The sequence below is a fragment of the Etheostoma spectabile genome, chromosome 16, assembly GCF_008692095.1.
Source record: "Etheostoma spectabile isolate EspeVRDwgs_2016 chromosome 16, UIUC_Espe_1.0, whole genome shotgun sequence".
NCBI classification, from domain to species: Eukaryota; Metazoa; Chordata; class Actinopteri; order Perciformes; family Percidae; genus Etheostoma; species Etheostoma spectabile.
Window position 1 is genome coordinate 15,321,036 of NC_045748.1, and position 15,301 is coordinate 15,336,336.

At 37.6% G+C, this 15,301-nt stretch overlaps 4 protein-coding genes across 7 annotated transcripts in view; 2 read left to right on the top strand and 2 right to left on the bottom strand.

Annotated features, from left to right (window-relative positions):
- Positions 1 to 734, bottom strand: part of csgalnact1a (chondroitin sulfate N-acetylgalactosaminyltransferase 1a) — a 28,020-nt gene extending 27,286 nt beyond the window's left edge. Inside the window, exon 1 of one of the 2 annotated variants that reach the window (XM_032540423.1) lies at positions 527 to 734. The gene's annotated coding sequence lies outside the window, so the exon portion shown is untranslated. The remainder of the gene's footprint in view (positions 1 to 526) is intronic. The other variant, XM_032540421.1, reaches the window with a different exon arrangement.
- A 2,726-nt stretch (positions 735 to 3,460) lies between these two features.
- nxnl2 (nucleoredoxin like 2) lies at positions 3,461 to 6,846 on the bottom strand. The gene is made up of 2 exons (XM_032540464.1): positions 6,235 to 6,846; positions 3,461 to 4,296 (listed from the first exon to the last, which is right to left on the bottom strand). Exons 1-2 carry the CDS (start codon positions 6,534 to 6,536, stop codon positions 4,128 to 4,130), a joined length of 471 nt encoding a protein of 156 aa, XP_032396355.1. The 5' UTR covers positions 6,537 to 6,846; the 3' UTR covers positions 3,461 to 4,127.
- Positions 6,847 to 8,708: 1,862 nt separating this feature from the next.
- Positions 8,709 to 9,908, top strand: gng10 (guanine nucleotide binding protein (G protein), gamma 10). Of its 2 annotated transcripts, none has more exons than XM_032540466.1 (3): positions 8,709 to 8,974; positions 9,505 to 9,632; positions 9,735 to 9,908. In XM_032540466.1, the coding sequence occupies exons 1-2, from the start codon at positions 8,894 to 8,896 to the stop codon at positions 9,628 to 9,630; spliced, it is 207 nt and encodes a 68-aa protein (XP_032396357.1). In that variant the 5' UTR covers positions 8,709 to 8,893; the 3' UTR covers positions 9,631 to 9,632; positions 9,735 to 9,908. The 2 variants fall into 2 exon arrangements, with proteins under 2 accessions (XP_032396357.1, XP_032396358.1); XM_032540467.1 differs by having other exon boundaries at positions 9,717 to 9,782.
- Positions 9,909 to 11,282: 1,374 nt separating this feature from the next.
- The window catches only part of btc (betacellulin, epidermal growth factor family member), a 6,400-nt gene continuing 2,381 nt past the window's right edge, over positions 11,283 to 15,301 (top strand). Inside the window, exons 1-3 of one of the 2 annotated variants that reach the window (XM_032540461.1) lie at positions 11,283 to 12,107; positions 12,722 to 12,829; positions 14,895 to 15,012. In XM_032540461.1, coding sequence (XP_032396352.1) covers positions 12,068 to 12,107; positions 12,722 to 12,829; positions 14,895 to 15,012 — 266 coding nt within the window. In that variant the 5' untranslated portion in view covers positions 11,283 to 12,067. Of the gene's footprint in view, positions 12,108 to 12,721; positions 12,830 to 14,891; positions 15,013 to 15,301 lie in introns of both variants that reach the window. The other variant, XM_032540460.1, reaches the window with a different exon arrangement.

Sequence of the window (15,301 nt, forward strand, 5' to 3'; positions counted from 1 at the left end):
AGAGAGAGAGAGAGAGAGAGAGAGAGAGAGAGAGATGCTGCATGTAATATTATTATCTGGGTATAACCACCAGAAATTATTGTGGGCGTTTTTTTTAATTCATGTGATTTTGATTTCATGTGACCTAAAACATGACTCACAGATTAATAACATGGAGGGTCCATCATCATCAACAATAAGGACTGTTTCATTTACATTTAATAGGCCTATGTAACAAAAACTTGTATCCACACAGTGACTCTTTTATAGTCAAAGTATGTTCATAAAATGCATAATGGAAACGATATGACTTGATTTTTTAAAATTGGTAGCTGTTTTTTCGCAATTGCTCACGAAGTATTAGCTGCATATTTCCAGCAAATACAGCAAACTTGAAGTTAACATTGAGCAGGATGCAAAAGATCACTAAACTCATCACATGCGAACTATTACGATTCTGTAATAATTCTGTTTTACACTATGGCTACCGGCTTTGCAACATCTGTAGTTTACAATGTTAAAGTGCATTATCACCCGGTCAACTTACGACTAGTTGCAGCAGTCGTTGCTTCAGTCCATCCTGCATGGAGGCTTTGTTTTTGTCCCAGTGCTGCGGTCCCGTCCCTGCAGCCCTCCACCGGTCTGCAACCACCACATGCGAATGCATGAGCGGGTGTGAGCGCTCGTACCGCCTAATAGCGTGAAGCCTGCCGAAGAGAGGCAGACGAACACTGGAACTGGAGGGGTGCGGCCTTCAAAATAAAATACATTTACTAAGATACAATTCAGAAATGCCGCATTATCGTAAATATATTTTGTCTTGGTTGACTGCCTGTTTCATGCTGGACTTTTACCAGCTTCCAGAGTGTAAAATATACAGTACTTTAACTACTTAAATTGTTTAAGTGGACTTCTTTGTGAGACAGAGCACACTATGAATAACTATGAACATTAGCCTACCTGCGCTTTTTTGCTTTCCCTTCCGAGAATTTAAACCTTAAAGTTAGCTTAGATGTTATAGCTTAAAGTGAACTGCTAACAAAATCCAGCACCTCTAAAACACCTTATTGTCTCTTTCTGCACTCAAAAACGGATTAAAAGAGCGTGAAAAAACTAACCTTTGCAGTTTTAAGAGGGACTCTGGAAATAACTAATTTAGGAGCTAAAATTACTGTTATAAGGCTTGCTTTACCACTCTACTTCTTGTCTTTATGCTAAGCTAACTCGCTGCTAGCTGTAGCTTTATATTTACCTTTTCAAATACAGCAGTGGGGCCTTACGCTCACAACAAACTACGAAGAAGGAATTATTTGGATTTTGGGAGGGTCGTACTTGTTGCTAAAATTAGCTCATTGTTAACACTATGATCAATAACAATCACATACAACGCATATGAACTAGGCCTATTTAGTGGACTTGAAACATGTCAAGTTGTCATTAGATCAAAACTATGTTTATAAACAATTTTAATAAAACAAGGATCAAGCCATGAAGTTGACTTAAATCAATTCTAAGTATTTTTTTTTTTTTAACCATACATTTATATCTGTTAGTCTTGTGTACCAATCATCAATTTTTATCACCGGCGTTTTATTTAAAAGGGTTTCGGCGGAAGTTCTTTTTAATAAGGTGGTGATCTTGACAGCGGCGCTCTCTCCGTGCAGGGTCCGCCGGTCCTTGCCATAGGTCCCTGCAGCTCTGCGCCTCCCTCCCGCCCTGCTCTCACATAAAGACAGCCTTGTTAGTTGACTCAAGACAACGTTACAGCGGCACGAAACACTACTGCCTTTCATATATAAAACCAAACAAGAAGTCCGACTGACTCCAATTATTGTGAAGTCGACATATAGATCCACCCTAATCTGAACTGGAAGGTTCTCTGCCGGCTGGGGTCTCAATCAAGCAGCAGAAAGAAAGCAGACAAATATTAGACATTTACTTCATCATCATGGATAACTTCATGTGAATTTCAGTTGTCATTGTGTGATGACTCATGATTTAATTACCTTATTACCATTACACAGTGGTTGAAGGGTTACTCATAGGTCTACTCAGATCTTTTAAGCAAAATTAGCACCAGTGTAAGTAAAAGTACAAAGGTATTAGCATTAATATATAACTAAAGTGCCAAAAGGCCCATTTCATGTTATTGTATATTATTGGATTATAATTGTGTTCATCACTTGTATGCTGCTGGTATAGATTTTATTTTAATTGATTACATTTTGTATTAATCATCGGAATCTGTAATTATGTGGAGTATGGTTGAGTAAATTTACTCAGTTACTTTCCAACACTCTCATTATAGGACACAAAATGATCCTATACGCGCTCTTATATTCACACTAATTATAACACTTACATAACACTCTAATAAGACCCCCTGAATAGAGGGCTATACGAATTGAATGAATAAATTAATTTGGACTTAAGTGTCCTTCCATCTCATGGCCCATTTAAAAAGAATTAAAGTTATTAGTTACAACTTAGAAACTTAAACGGGCCACTTTATGAGCCAGAATAATGGGTGTAATTTTTTACCTTATATCATGATAAAAACTCACACATTCTTACAGCTATGATTCTCTCTCTCTCTCTCTCTCTGATAAGGGTAAACTGTTTGCTCAGCGATTTGAATTAAAATAGAGACCGTCATCGGATTTGAAGAAAAACATACATGAATAGTTGAAGGACTGGGTTCTTAAGATCCCCTCTAAAAACATTTAAGAATTATAATACTCTTCTTTAAATAATAATTGTGTCTGACAAGGGGTTAGGGCAAACTGTTCTAAATGTAGGTAGAACTGAGAAAATTCAAACGCCACATCCTCAAATGATAAAACAGTGACCCCACATGGCAGACTATGAAATTGCAGTTTCCACGAACGTGCACCAGAGGAATGATTCAAAGTATATCAATAAAGTTCAGTTCAGTTGTTTATAGATTTTCTATGCCAATTTGAGGCATCCTCATTTTTCCATCTCAGTGTTTTTACTTGAAGGAGTTGCATCAGTCGATTCAGTACTAGACTGTGAGATGTAGGAAGTCCTCCGAGATCTGTGATGAAGGGACGGCATACATGCACACCTGAATCGACCCGAGGCGAAGCAACATCTCTAGCCAAATTTATTCCTGAATGACGCCTCTGGGCAGTACACGGTGTGACACGGTGTCCTTTGAAGTCTTGCAGCATTTGATATTAAAGCAGACAGGTACTGGAGAGACTGGCCTGTGCAGAGTCTTCATGTCAACATGCCTGTTGGATGTTTTATAAGTGATAACAGCAGTGTCAGCATGCACAAGGGGGAAAAAGGCAATTAGGACCGAGGATGTGAAGGTGCCAGCACGTTGGAAACAACGTGCTGTGGGCTTTCTGCATTTTAACGAGGCAACAGGGAATCATCTTGTTTGTACATAAAACATCGGACATATACAGAGACTTGTAACATTAACATGAGATGAAACAGATGACAATACATCTCAGAATATATATTTTTAATAACCGTCTTAACAACCCATATAAAATAAAAATACAAAAATATAGAGGCAGTTCAATGTAGAACTACAAGTCAAACCTTAAAAAGCATAAAGAATATCTACCTAATAAACGCAAGGTTTAACTGAATGTTTAATTTGTGCACAATCTTATAAAAGAACATAAATGAATGCATTTCAAATAAACTCAGAAACGGCAGTTGCTGGCTTGTATTATTCATACTTAATGCACAATTTTCTTAAAGCAGAGCATTTTTCACATAATAAAGGACATGCCTGAGGTTAGTCTTAAATGCATAGGATGTTTAAAAGCAGCGTTTCCAAACCTTTTTTGGCGTGTGAACCCTTAAAACAAATCCATATCTAAATGTAAACCCCTCGACAAAGCATGACTTGTGAGCAATTCAACCAAAGTTTGACTTTTCCTTCTCGGATTATTTAATTAAAGGATTTTAAGAAGTCAAATATATCCAGTATTTGACAAAACATAAAAACACAACTTTGTGTTACAGAAATATAAATTTGCTTTTTCATATCCCTTAACCATCTTCTGACCCTTCATCCCCAGTGGGAACCACTGAACTAAAATGAGCATAGAAATATTTTACTTTGGTTTTGTTCGGCCCTCCAGTGTGTTCCTCGACTTTGTTTCCTAACCATTAAAGTTCTGGAAGATCTCTGCAGCGTCCAGCCAGGACCTGAAGCAGGTCAGGCCTCGGTCTCTGATCTGTTTCCTGCCCTTGTCTGTGATCATGTCGCCGTTCTCCTTCACAATCACCAGTTTAGGGACCGCTGTGATCTTGTAGCGCTGCTTCAACTCACTGAGAGAGGAAGGAGACACAAAAAAAACATAATATGCTTGACAGAAGGTGCAAAGTATATTTACTCAGGTACTTAAGTACAAATCTGAGATACTTTACTAATATATTTCAATTATGTACCATTTTTTGAACCTCTGAAACTAACAATGATTTTTTTTTGTTTATAAAATGTCAGCAAATAATGCAACATACCGGTTATAATAAATTTCATAATATAAAGTCCACAGTAAGGTTTTAAAATTCCTTGTTTTACTAGGCGAAAACCCAAAAGATATTCTATTTACTATCACATATGACAAAGACAAGCAGCAAAGTCTCATATTTCACAAGTTGGAAACATAACAGTTTGCATTTTGGCTTACATAACGAAACAAATAACTGAACATCAAAAAAGTTAGAATGGACTAGTTGATCGACTAATCAATTAAATCAACCAATCCTTGCAGTTATAGTGCTTTATATTTCCATTTCAACTGTTTGTCGGTACAAAATAAGACATCGCCTAGGTCTGAGATGGACTTTTTTTTTTTAAAACATTTCTTAAACATTTAATAAATCGAGAGAATGATTTATCGAGGAGGTAAGCAGCAGAGTAATCAATACAGCAATATACCTGTCAGTTGCAGCACTAGCACGGTTATTGGTTTAACAAAGCAGTATATCGTTTTGCACTTACCTTCACGGTGAGCAGCTCCAACATTAAAATACTGCTCACACATCGATGCATTAGTAACGTTAATCCAAGAATATTCAATAGATCACTGACAGGCCCCTGTTGCCTTCATAATGAGTCATTTTGATAGGAGATAATTAGTATCTAGTAATATATCTCTACGTCTACGTAAGTAACTATTTAAATGCAGAAGTTTCATAGTGATATATCTAATTCTGTGTAAAGGAACATTTGTATATAAAAAGGACAGACATGTGAAAACAAAAGCAAAGAGCAACGGATAAACCTAACATGGGACCTAGATGGGCGATATGTAGAAAATCAAATAGGCTATCACAATATTTTTGACCAAGTACATCGATGTCGATATTGCGGCGATATTGTTGGTTGTACTATTGGTGCTTCACAAAATACTTACACAATGAGAGTTTAGATAAATAATCACCAGGGATGTGGCTATAATGACTAAATTGGTAAAAGCATATATTTAAACTATTAAAAACAGTCTGGTAAATACAGAGAATGACACCACTTTACTGTTCCGTAGCCTTAAAAACCAGGAAAAGACAACCCTTATGTCATATCACGATGTTACGATATTTAAAATTGAAGACAATATCTAGCTTCATACATATCAATGTTGATATAATATAGATATATTGCCTAGACATGTATATTCACAATCAAATAATATAAATTGAATCAAAATAAACCATGAAATTAAAATTGAACAGATTTGACAGACTGTCTGTCCTATAATCAACCATAATCCCTGAGAGGGTGACTCTTATAAGGATGTTACATAAACTGGATCACATACTAATAAACTAATGGATAACAGGGTTAAATCCTAATAAGATAGGCCTAGGACAAATAAAGCACAATCAAGGGCAACCAAGTAGTGCAATACATTGACATTAAAATTGTGTTTGTTGTTGTACACTTTATAAATCAAACAACATACAGACACACACCTGGACTTAAATTCACACCTGGTCACTTTATCACTAAAACACTGACACTTTAATAATAATTTATGGTCTTTTCTTTGTTTATTTGACGAATGTTCTTATTGTTGTTATTATTGTTATTTTGCTGTCTTTATACTGTCTTTTTTGTCTATTTTTTTATTTCTGTTTTCTTGCTAAAACTGCTGCTGGAACTTTCAATTTCCTCGCGGGAGTCATCCCAAAAGGATCAATAAAGAGAAGTCTACGTGTAAGTCTAACTAAACTCCCATAGACTTATTATATTTTAATACTTACTGCTTGTAATCATCCGTCCAGGGCAGAGCTAGCCAGTCTCCGTGCATATCATGATAATATTCAACCATGTCATCCATCGACTTGTCTGAGGAGACAAAAACTATTTCAAACTGAGCCGGAGGTTCGCTCTCTTCAACCAGATCGGTGTAGAAATCACACAGGATGGGTGTGAAGTCTCGACATGGGGGACACCATCCTGCAGAAAAGTAGATCCCCACCACTTTATTCCTTAACGCCTCTTCAGGATCGACTATATCCCCGTCTTTATTCAGGAGTGTCCTTCCGGTAAACACCTCTACCATGTCTGCTAAAGTCTCTGACAAACTTCAAAGTAAAGAGTCCCGGAGGTTTGACAACTCCAAGTGTCGTTTTAGCTCATATTTTCCTCGTTTCAACACCTCGACGTTGGTCAGAAGAGGTGTTGGTTCTCTGAAGGAGGTTCACCTACTTTCCTGCAAGATTTACCTTTCGGCAAAAGCTACTTACTGCAAATCCTGTTAACCCCCGACAGACCAATGAGGACCCAAGCAAAAGCAGCGACTGTTGTAGTTCATTAGCCATGTGGGACTCAGGGACGTGGAGCTGCATGTAAACGTCGCTTGCATGCTAGTTAAGATGCAGCACGACGTCTCCTAGCACTTTATGGCAGGTCCAGACGGGCGCATGCGCAGAGCCAACGAACGTCTCGTGACGCCCACTTCCCTGCACGTGACGCCATGGGAATACCTTTAACTGTCTATGCATAATACATCCATGCTGTAAACCTGTAATTGCACTGGTCGAATTGAATAAGGGCACGCATCATACAGATGTCCGTGCGTCATTTACTTCCACATTTCTGTTGTAAGACACCGTGAAAATTACAAAGAAAATAAATACATGAAATAAAATGAGTCAAATGTACTTCTTTGTCATTTTCCAGTTTCTTAAACACGTTTCCTTAACTAGACGGGCCCCACAATGTTAGCGTCACAACACTACAGAAAGGGCATTAAATGCAATGCAAGGAAATTATAAAAAATATTAAACAAATATAACAAGGCTGAAATACAAAAGCACAATGACCATGTGTGCCTCTTGGACCGTGCAAAATCTTTGTTTGAGTCTGTACATTTTTCCTTTGCAGCCACGTTGGGTCTGTCTTCCTTCTTACCCACAATGCAACAGGTGTGGCCTTTGCTAAACACTGATCATTTAACCTTTGACTTCAACATAAAAAATGGCATTTGTAATAAACAACAAAATGTAAACAAAAATATTTTAAGGTAAAATATTTGAGTACAGTTTTAGATCAAACATCCCTTTTTAAACTCTTATTTATTACATTTTAAACTTTTTAATTACTGTATGAATTCACACTAATGCAATTTAAACCAGAATGTAGACCACACTAGGGGGGCCAGGGGGAGCTATGCCTGGCTCATATGAGCTCCCTGAAAAACATTTGTAAATCATGTGTGTGTTGGGCGGGGGGTGTCTCTAAAATATTGACAGTATGCCATTTTTGCAATAGCATTTCTATTTTTCTGTATTTTCATCATTATGGATCATGCCAAGCATTAGGCTATTATTGATGAAGCCTAGGATTTATGAATGAGTGAATCATTAGTAATTCACTCTGCAGAGTACTATGCCCTGCTTTGGTTGGCTGTATTGTATCACACTGGGATGTTTTATTTTGATACCTGTGTGGCGGCTTCATGTGGTCATTAACTGATGATTAGCTGTTGAATTCGATGTGCTGACAAAACTATTTACTTAAAGGTCCCATGACATAGTGCTCTTTGGATGCTTTAATATAGACCTCAGTGGTCCCCTAATACCATATCTTTATGTGCCATTTCTGAGTCTGTAGCTTTTGAGGGGGGGGGGCAAGGGGGAGGGTTAGGGTGATTCCAGATCAGCCCATCTGAGCTTTCATTTTCTCAAAGGCAGAGCAGGATACCCAGGGCTCGGTTTACACCTATCACCATTTCTGGTCACTGTTAGATCATGGGCAGGCTGGGGAAATTCATATTAATATTAAAAAAACTCATAAAGTGAAATTTCGTTGAATTATTTTCCTATTTATTTTTTTACATTTTACATAATGTCTTGCAATGTAATGTAAAAAATAAATATGTTATACGAACTGAGGCGTGCTCACATAACAGAAGTATGCCTGTGTGCTTGCAGCTACGAATGTTTCTTTGCAACAAGACTCACGGTCAAACCTCTCAAGTTATTTTTATTTATCACAATTATTTATAATTTTTAATAAAGCCCTTCTTTTTCCACCTCCTTTTTATTCTAACCCTCTACTTCCTCCTTCTCTCCATCAATCTCAAACTTTATTTCTCCCCCATTCCTCCTTTCCCCAAGTCTTTTTCTACTCCATTTGCAATGCTCTTGTTCCTCCTTCCTCCTGTCATTCTCCTTCACCTTCACCCCCATCTTACCACTCCTCCCACTTCCTCCTCATGAAGTTTCCTGAGTTGCCATCTCTGCTTGTTTCTTCAGTGAAGTGGACAGAGGTCTTTAGAAAGAAACCCGGCCACTCTTTTTCCTCGAGCATTTTGCTGCCCATTAGTGCAGTTAGCTCCTATGTTGAAAGACTGAAGGGGACTTTTTTTTTTTTTTACAAGGAATCCTTCTTTCCTCAAAAACAATTTCCACCAACATGACCTCTAATTCCAATTTATCTAACATGCGACGGCTTGTAGAACAACTGAAGCTTGAGGCCAGTGTGGAGAGAATCAAGGTAAAGACAGAATATTATTATGAATGTAAAGAGTATGAGAGTTTAGGGTTTGGTGAGTTTCTCACTTTGTTATATGCACAAGCCTGCTGTATTAAATTCAACACATTACGGTATAATTTCCTGCTTTTGTTTTATACACTATTTTCATTTATTAGGCCCCTACTTGTCTTGTTACAGTAGGCTCATACAATGTCTCCTATTACATTGTTCTACTCTTATTCCACACACTGTGCAAATTAACCTAGGCTGTGTCAATTAAACATTTCAAAATACTCACATAACGTTTTTGTGCTTTCTCCATACACGTTGACACATTAAAATGTGACATATATGTTTAGATTAAAGGTATTTGTAAAATACAATAAAAATCCTTTACAAGAAGTTTAACACTCAATAAAGCATTAGTAAAGGATTCATTAACCATTAGTCCATCCCTTCATGAATGCTTATGAATCCTTTGTGTGTGTATATATATATATATATATATAAGGATTTCATATAAAAACATGTGTCTGTGTTTCTGTTCCCAGGTGTCCCAGGCGGCTGCAGAGCTCCAGCAGTACTGTCTGCAGAACGCAGGCAAAGACGCCCTGCTAGTCGGAGTCCCCGGAGGCAGCAACCCCTTCAGAGAACCACGCTCCTGTGCTGTAGTGTAAAGGTCAGCATCCACAAAGTGTACACTCTTTATTTCTAAGTAACACCTTTTATTAATATAACGCAATTTCAAATGAGTAATATAAAAACGTGCACTTTTTTGCAGAGGACGATGAAGTCAACACCACTGTGGCGAGGAAATATTTCATGTTTATTTACATGAAAAGAAAAACACAAAAAATTAGGTTTCATGACATATTTTTTTAAGTAATCTTTTATTAAATTGATGTATAAACATTGAGATTTGCTTTGAACTCATTAAAGGGCATTACATAAACCTACTTCCTCTTAGTCTTTTTTTAAAGAACTTTTGGAAGCTAATGCTAGATAAGTGTGATCTCTCTCTCATGTAGTGGACAGTGGCCGTCTAAGACTATCATGGATTATACAAAGCGGATGTTTATAGCCAGGCTCTGAATTACGCCTTGGAATCTCTTTGTGTCCGGGCTTCCTGATGTTCAGTCTAAGTTAGAAGCAATGCCAGAGAGAGGAAACTGGGTCTTCCTGTTCAAAACTGCAAATACACTCCACAGAGAATCACACTGCGCTTTGCTTGAGAGCTTTTAAAGATTTTGGACCCAATTTACAAGCTCAAGGCTAAATATTAGATTAGAAATTAAGCATGAATCCCCAGAGTGTGGGAATTGGATATTATGAATCATGTTTTATATATGGATGTTTAGTCATTGTATCTGTTTATTTTTATTTATTTGCATTCTGTATAAAATTGAAGCTATAGATTTGAAGATGTCAACAATCACCCCAGAAACAGTCAGCCTAAAAGAGGTCTAGCCAGTCCCAGACTACTTCCTTTTCCTGTCAGCACACTGTTCTCGGACAAGTCTCAGTGGTTTTCCAATTTTGATGCCGCCTTTTCTAACAACCTTTGTTCAAATGTGCAGGATAACACGCTAAGGGGATCAGACATCTCTCATTTTTGAAACTTGAGAATGAGCAGAATGGAATTCAGAAACTTAACATTATGTGAAAATGAGAAACTCTCTCTAGGGCAGAAACCAAAGCAAAAATGGGAAGCTGATTCACTTGACAACATTCAATTTGTAACCGGAAAACAAAAGGAATCACATTTAAGGCTTCTGCAAAAGTTCAATCCAATCAACTTTCTGCACACATTATAAGAATGAAAACACTACAAAAACAGTTAAAAATCGTGTGGTGTGACAGTGTAATCCGTGTGTCTGTAGACACTGACATCACTAAACTGGCCACACACAGGTATGGTCAAAATCAATTAATATGTTTTAAATGCCACAGGACATGAGGAAAATGTTTATTTAATTATTAAAGGAAAGTGTCAACTTATGCCATCTGCTGGTCATTTCTAGAGAATAAAAATATCACTCCCAAAATAGAACAGCCAGTGGTGGAAGAAGTATTCTGTAACTTAACTTCAGTAACTGTTGCAATACTACAATGTGGAAATAATGCCTTACAATTTTGAGTCCTGCATTGATAATGTTACTTAAGTAAAAGTAAATAATATTACCCGCAAAATGTACCTGTACTTGAAGTGCTTCATTTATAAAAAAAAGCCCCATGTGAGTGTTAAGCTATTATATTGTGAGATGTTTATCACTAATGCATTAAGTTCTAAGCAGCACATTATATTACTTGGCCGAGTTAGAGCTAAGTAATTCCACAGCTGTAAAAATGCAGTAAAGTAGAAAGTACAATACGTCCTTCTGAAATGTATGAAAGATGCATGAAATGGAAATACTCAAGTTAAGTACAAGTATAAGCCATTTAAACTTTCACATTCAACTTTCTTCCAGTTGATTGATACCCTGCAGGAATCATTCTAGACCACCAAGAAGTCCAGATGTTGCAGCAGTGTGTTTCAGTGTCTGATATTGGACCAGTCAGCCTGCCAAACTCAGATCACACATGCATGTTTCTCCAAAAGACAACACAGTGGGATGAAGTGCTTTGCCGTTAAACTGGCGGCTTTTTATTCTCAATGAGATTTTCCACCTGTCGTTTCGTTCTTAAGAAAAGGAAAGTAAAGCCAGGGATAAAGGTGCAATTGTTCGTTGAGGAAGAAATAACCTGAATAGCTTGAATGGAGTCTCCTTTAAAGGTGTGGGCGGGGAGCAGAGAGTTGGGTTTCAGTGCCACCCCTTTTTTTCTATTCTCAAACACACTGGCGTGCCTTCCAGTCACAGTCCAGAGAGACACTTTGGGCTATGTGTGTGCGTATGTGCTTTGGTCAAAGACTCAAGCTTTCTCTGGGTGACTATGAAACAAACTGCCATCAATGAAGGACCACAAAACAACACACCACTGGGAAACATCCACAGCTTGTCCACACCTTTTACCAAGGTCATTGAGTTCTGAGAAAGACTTGACCCACTTTCATCTATATTGCCAAATGATACTGAATTTTCATGTATCAGATGAGCGCTTACATCAAGTGAGAAGATGGCCATGGTATACAGACTCTATGTAGGGATAGTAACAGGTAAGATCTGTTTTATTCTGTTCACCTTCATGACTTGTTAATTGTAAACAGAAGACTGGTTTTACTATAAGCTCAGATGTCTGTCATTAGAGTAATGTTTACATATTATTATTTATGAAGTGCTACTAGTGATAATTTTCTTCTCAAAGGACTTAGATAGAGTTAAAATTGCATTGTATGAGTTACTGTAATTTATTTTGTTTTGGTTGTTGGCTCACCTTTTTTATCATCCATGTGCCGTCAAAGTAATGCGGAATTGATGCCTGTGCTCTTCCTACCGAGCTATTTTTGTACAGTAGACATCAGTGTTGGTTAATGATTAAATCAATACAGCAGCAATATATCTCCTGTGATTAGTAGCCTAGTCATTGTCACAACAGGATTTCCTAATGTAGAATTAAATATAGATGTCTAGATTTACACAGTCTGATAAACTTTATGTCTGCTCTAAGAGTTAATATGTATTTGTTTAGATCAGTAAAAAGTGAGTGTGTGTGTGTGTGTGTGTTTGTGTGTGTGTGTGTGTGTGTGCACGTGCATACTTTATGCATCTGTTTGTTGTGAGTGTGTATGTGCATGTGTGTGATCCGGTTTGCTTGTGTTTCTGGCTGCAGCTCTGGCCTTATGCAAATACTCCCTGGCAGAATGGAATACCACAGAGGAGACTGCCAATCGAACTGTGTCTGACTGCCATCACTATGGCAACAGAGACAATTGCACAGGTAGATATGGACAAGAGGTGAGGGGGGCAGGGCCCTTCACTGTGTCATAAATGGTTTCTGTGAGGTTTTAAGGTGGAGATTTCAATGAAAGTATGACCTAAGCACAGATGTGGATACATGCACCTACCGCATTGAAACACTTAATAGGAAAAAATGAGGCAGTTAATTATGGCGGAGACATAATCCAGGCTGTCCAGTGAGCATAGGAGTTGTTAAAATAGTTGTTAGCACTTCTCTGTGTCTTTGAAAAATGCACAATCTATATGGTAAACTAGGTCTGCTGAGTAGTTGTTCAAGTAAGTTGAGTATTCCGTTCAATACATTACATCAAATGTACTTGTAGCCAAATGAAATTCCTTAAAAACTATTTAATCTTTGTTTGACATAACTTTATCAAATGAGAAAACAACAAGACGTTTCTACTACTACAAGTGAGTTAGGAGCGTCATCCAAATTAACTTTAACATTTAGCCAAGTCTGTAGGCTAAATCTGAAGCTAATAGCAAAAATGCTTAGCAATAAAACTGGAAACATCACTCAACTCTTTCTAAAGCCAGAACTTTATATATTATATATTTTATACAGATTAATGAGATATAACATGTCCATTAGCTAGCTTACATAGCCCACAAGGAGACGTTTTTATTCATTTTCAGGCTAGTGGTTTCCCTAATTAAGTTAAGCTAACTCAACCCGCTCCAAAACCACGTTATTTTTAGACAAAAATCTTTATATATATTAAGCAAATGAGATCTAACAATAATTAGTTCATGTGCTGGTGGACATTTTTACTTCTTTTCCAGGCTTGCTGTTTCCCCCATCAAACTAAGCTATCCAAGTTCTGCTGGCATTAGATTCATATTCCGCGAGCAGACATTAGAGTGGCATCAATCATCTCATATATAACTAACACCTGTCAAGAATGCAAATAAACATATTTTCCTAACTATTCTTTTGAACTTTGTAACTGAATAATTTCCTTTTCAAAAGGTACAACAGCAAGCTGGAGCTCATGTTTCAGCTAACAACTGAAACGCTGTCATTGAACATGTGAACAGCAGTATTCTTTTACAAGCTCATTTCAAAGATAATGAGCTTTAAAGATAGCGGCAGCCTGTAGCACAAAGCTTTTGTAACCGGGGATCAGACGTTTAGCATTATGGCCACTAGCAGCTGTTTTAGGGTGGGTTTTGTGGAGCAAGAGACAGAAGAGTGGGAAGAGGTAGATGGGGGGAATGGGACTTGTAGTGTGTAACTTTATCCCACCTTAGCATGTGTTTAATTTCGTAAGGAATTGTAATGATTGAAACATGTGGTTAACGAGACCTTGATGACACCAGGCTTTTCCTGGCAATGATTCAACAGGTCTCCTCTCTGGATCATGTTGCAAACAGTCTATTTATAAGATCAAGCCGCCATGCCAGAAGTGAGGTTGTAAGTCAAAGAAGCAAGCTGACAGAACGTGAAATAGTTCAACATTTTAAATAAGCTTTTTCGCTTTCTTTACAAGAGTCAAACAAAAAGATTAATGCCACCCTAATGTCTGTTTCCTCAATATGAAGCCTAAGCAGTTAGTTAGTTTAGCTCATTTTAACATGGGAAACAGCTAGTCTGGAAATAAATGAACAAGCTAATTATAACAAGCTAAGCTAAACTAGCTAATTGACATGTTATCTTATTTGTTTGGTTGTCGTAGTTTTGGAGTGAGTTGAGTGATGATGAAGAATGGAGAAAACAGTCGGTCTATATTATAACGTCTACATTAGGTAGCTTTAGAAGTGTTGGCCGGTTGATTTAGTTACAATCAGGCACAGCCCGGCTAGCGGTTTCGTGTTTAATCTCAATGTTAAGCTTAGTGGCCGCTGGCATAGCCTTATATTGAGGAGACAGACATAGTGACATTGATCTTTTTATCCAACTCTCAGAAAAAATGAAAAAGGCACAAAAATATCTATGACTTTGAACGCAATGTGAGAAATTCATGCCTTTCACTTTTCATAAGTTTGCAAACTTTAATAGATGATGAAAACTATTTGTAAATGTTGTCATGTAATTTCTCCGCCAGACACAATAGATACAGGGCAGTGGACTGGCCACTTCTCAAAATGTCCGGAGGAACTTACAAACTACTGCATCCATGGGGAGTGTCGTTACATTGAAGAGCAGAATGCACCGTCTTGCAGGTGAGAGACGTCTACTGAAAAAAGATGGAGATAAAGGCAAACGAAAAAGCGTACTGTTCTCCTGTTATTGAAAACAGAACGGATGAAGGAGGCAGTGGAGTTGTTTCATTGTATTTTACATAAAGAAAATGAAAGCAATTTTCTTTCTCTGTCTCAGGTGTCAGCATGGTTACATTGGCGGCAGGTGTGAATATGTGGACCTAGACTGGCGGATAGGAGAGAAACGACAAATCATAATTGCCTGCATCATAACGGGGCTCGTTTTTCTCATTCTTGTCATTGTATTCAT

Coding starts and splice junctions, on each gene's coding strand:
- gng10 (XM_032540466.1), top strand. CDS start 8,894: ATGACCTCTAATTCCAATTTATCTAACATGCGACGGCTTGTAGAACAA. Junction 8,975..9,504: donor CCAGTGTGGAGAGAATCAAG/GTAAAGACAGAA, acceptor TTCTGTTCCCAG/GTGTCCCAGGCGGCTGCAGA.
- nxnl2 (XM_032540464.1), bottom strand. CDS start 6,536: ATGGTAGAGGTGTTTACCGGAAGGACACTCCTGAATAAAGACGGGGAT. Junction 4,297..6,234: donor TGGACGGATGATTACAAGCA/GTAAGTATTAAA, acceptor TTCCTCTCTCAG/TGAGTTGAAGCAGCGCTACA.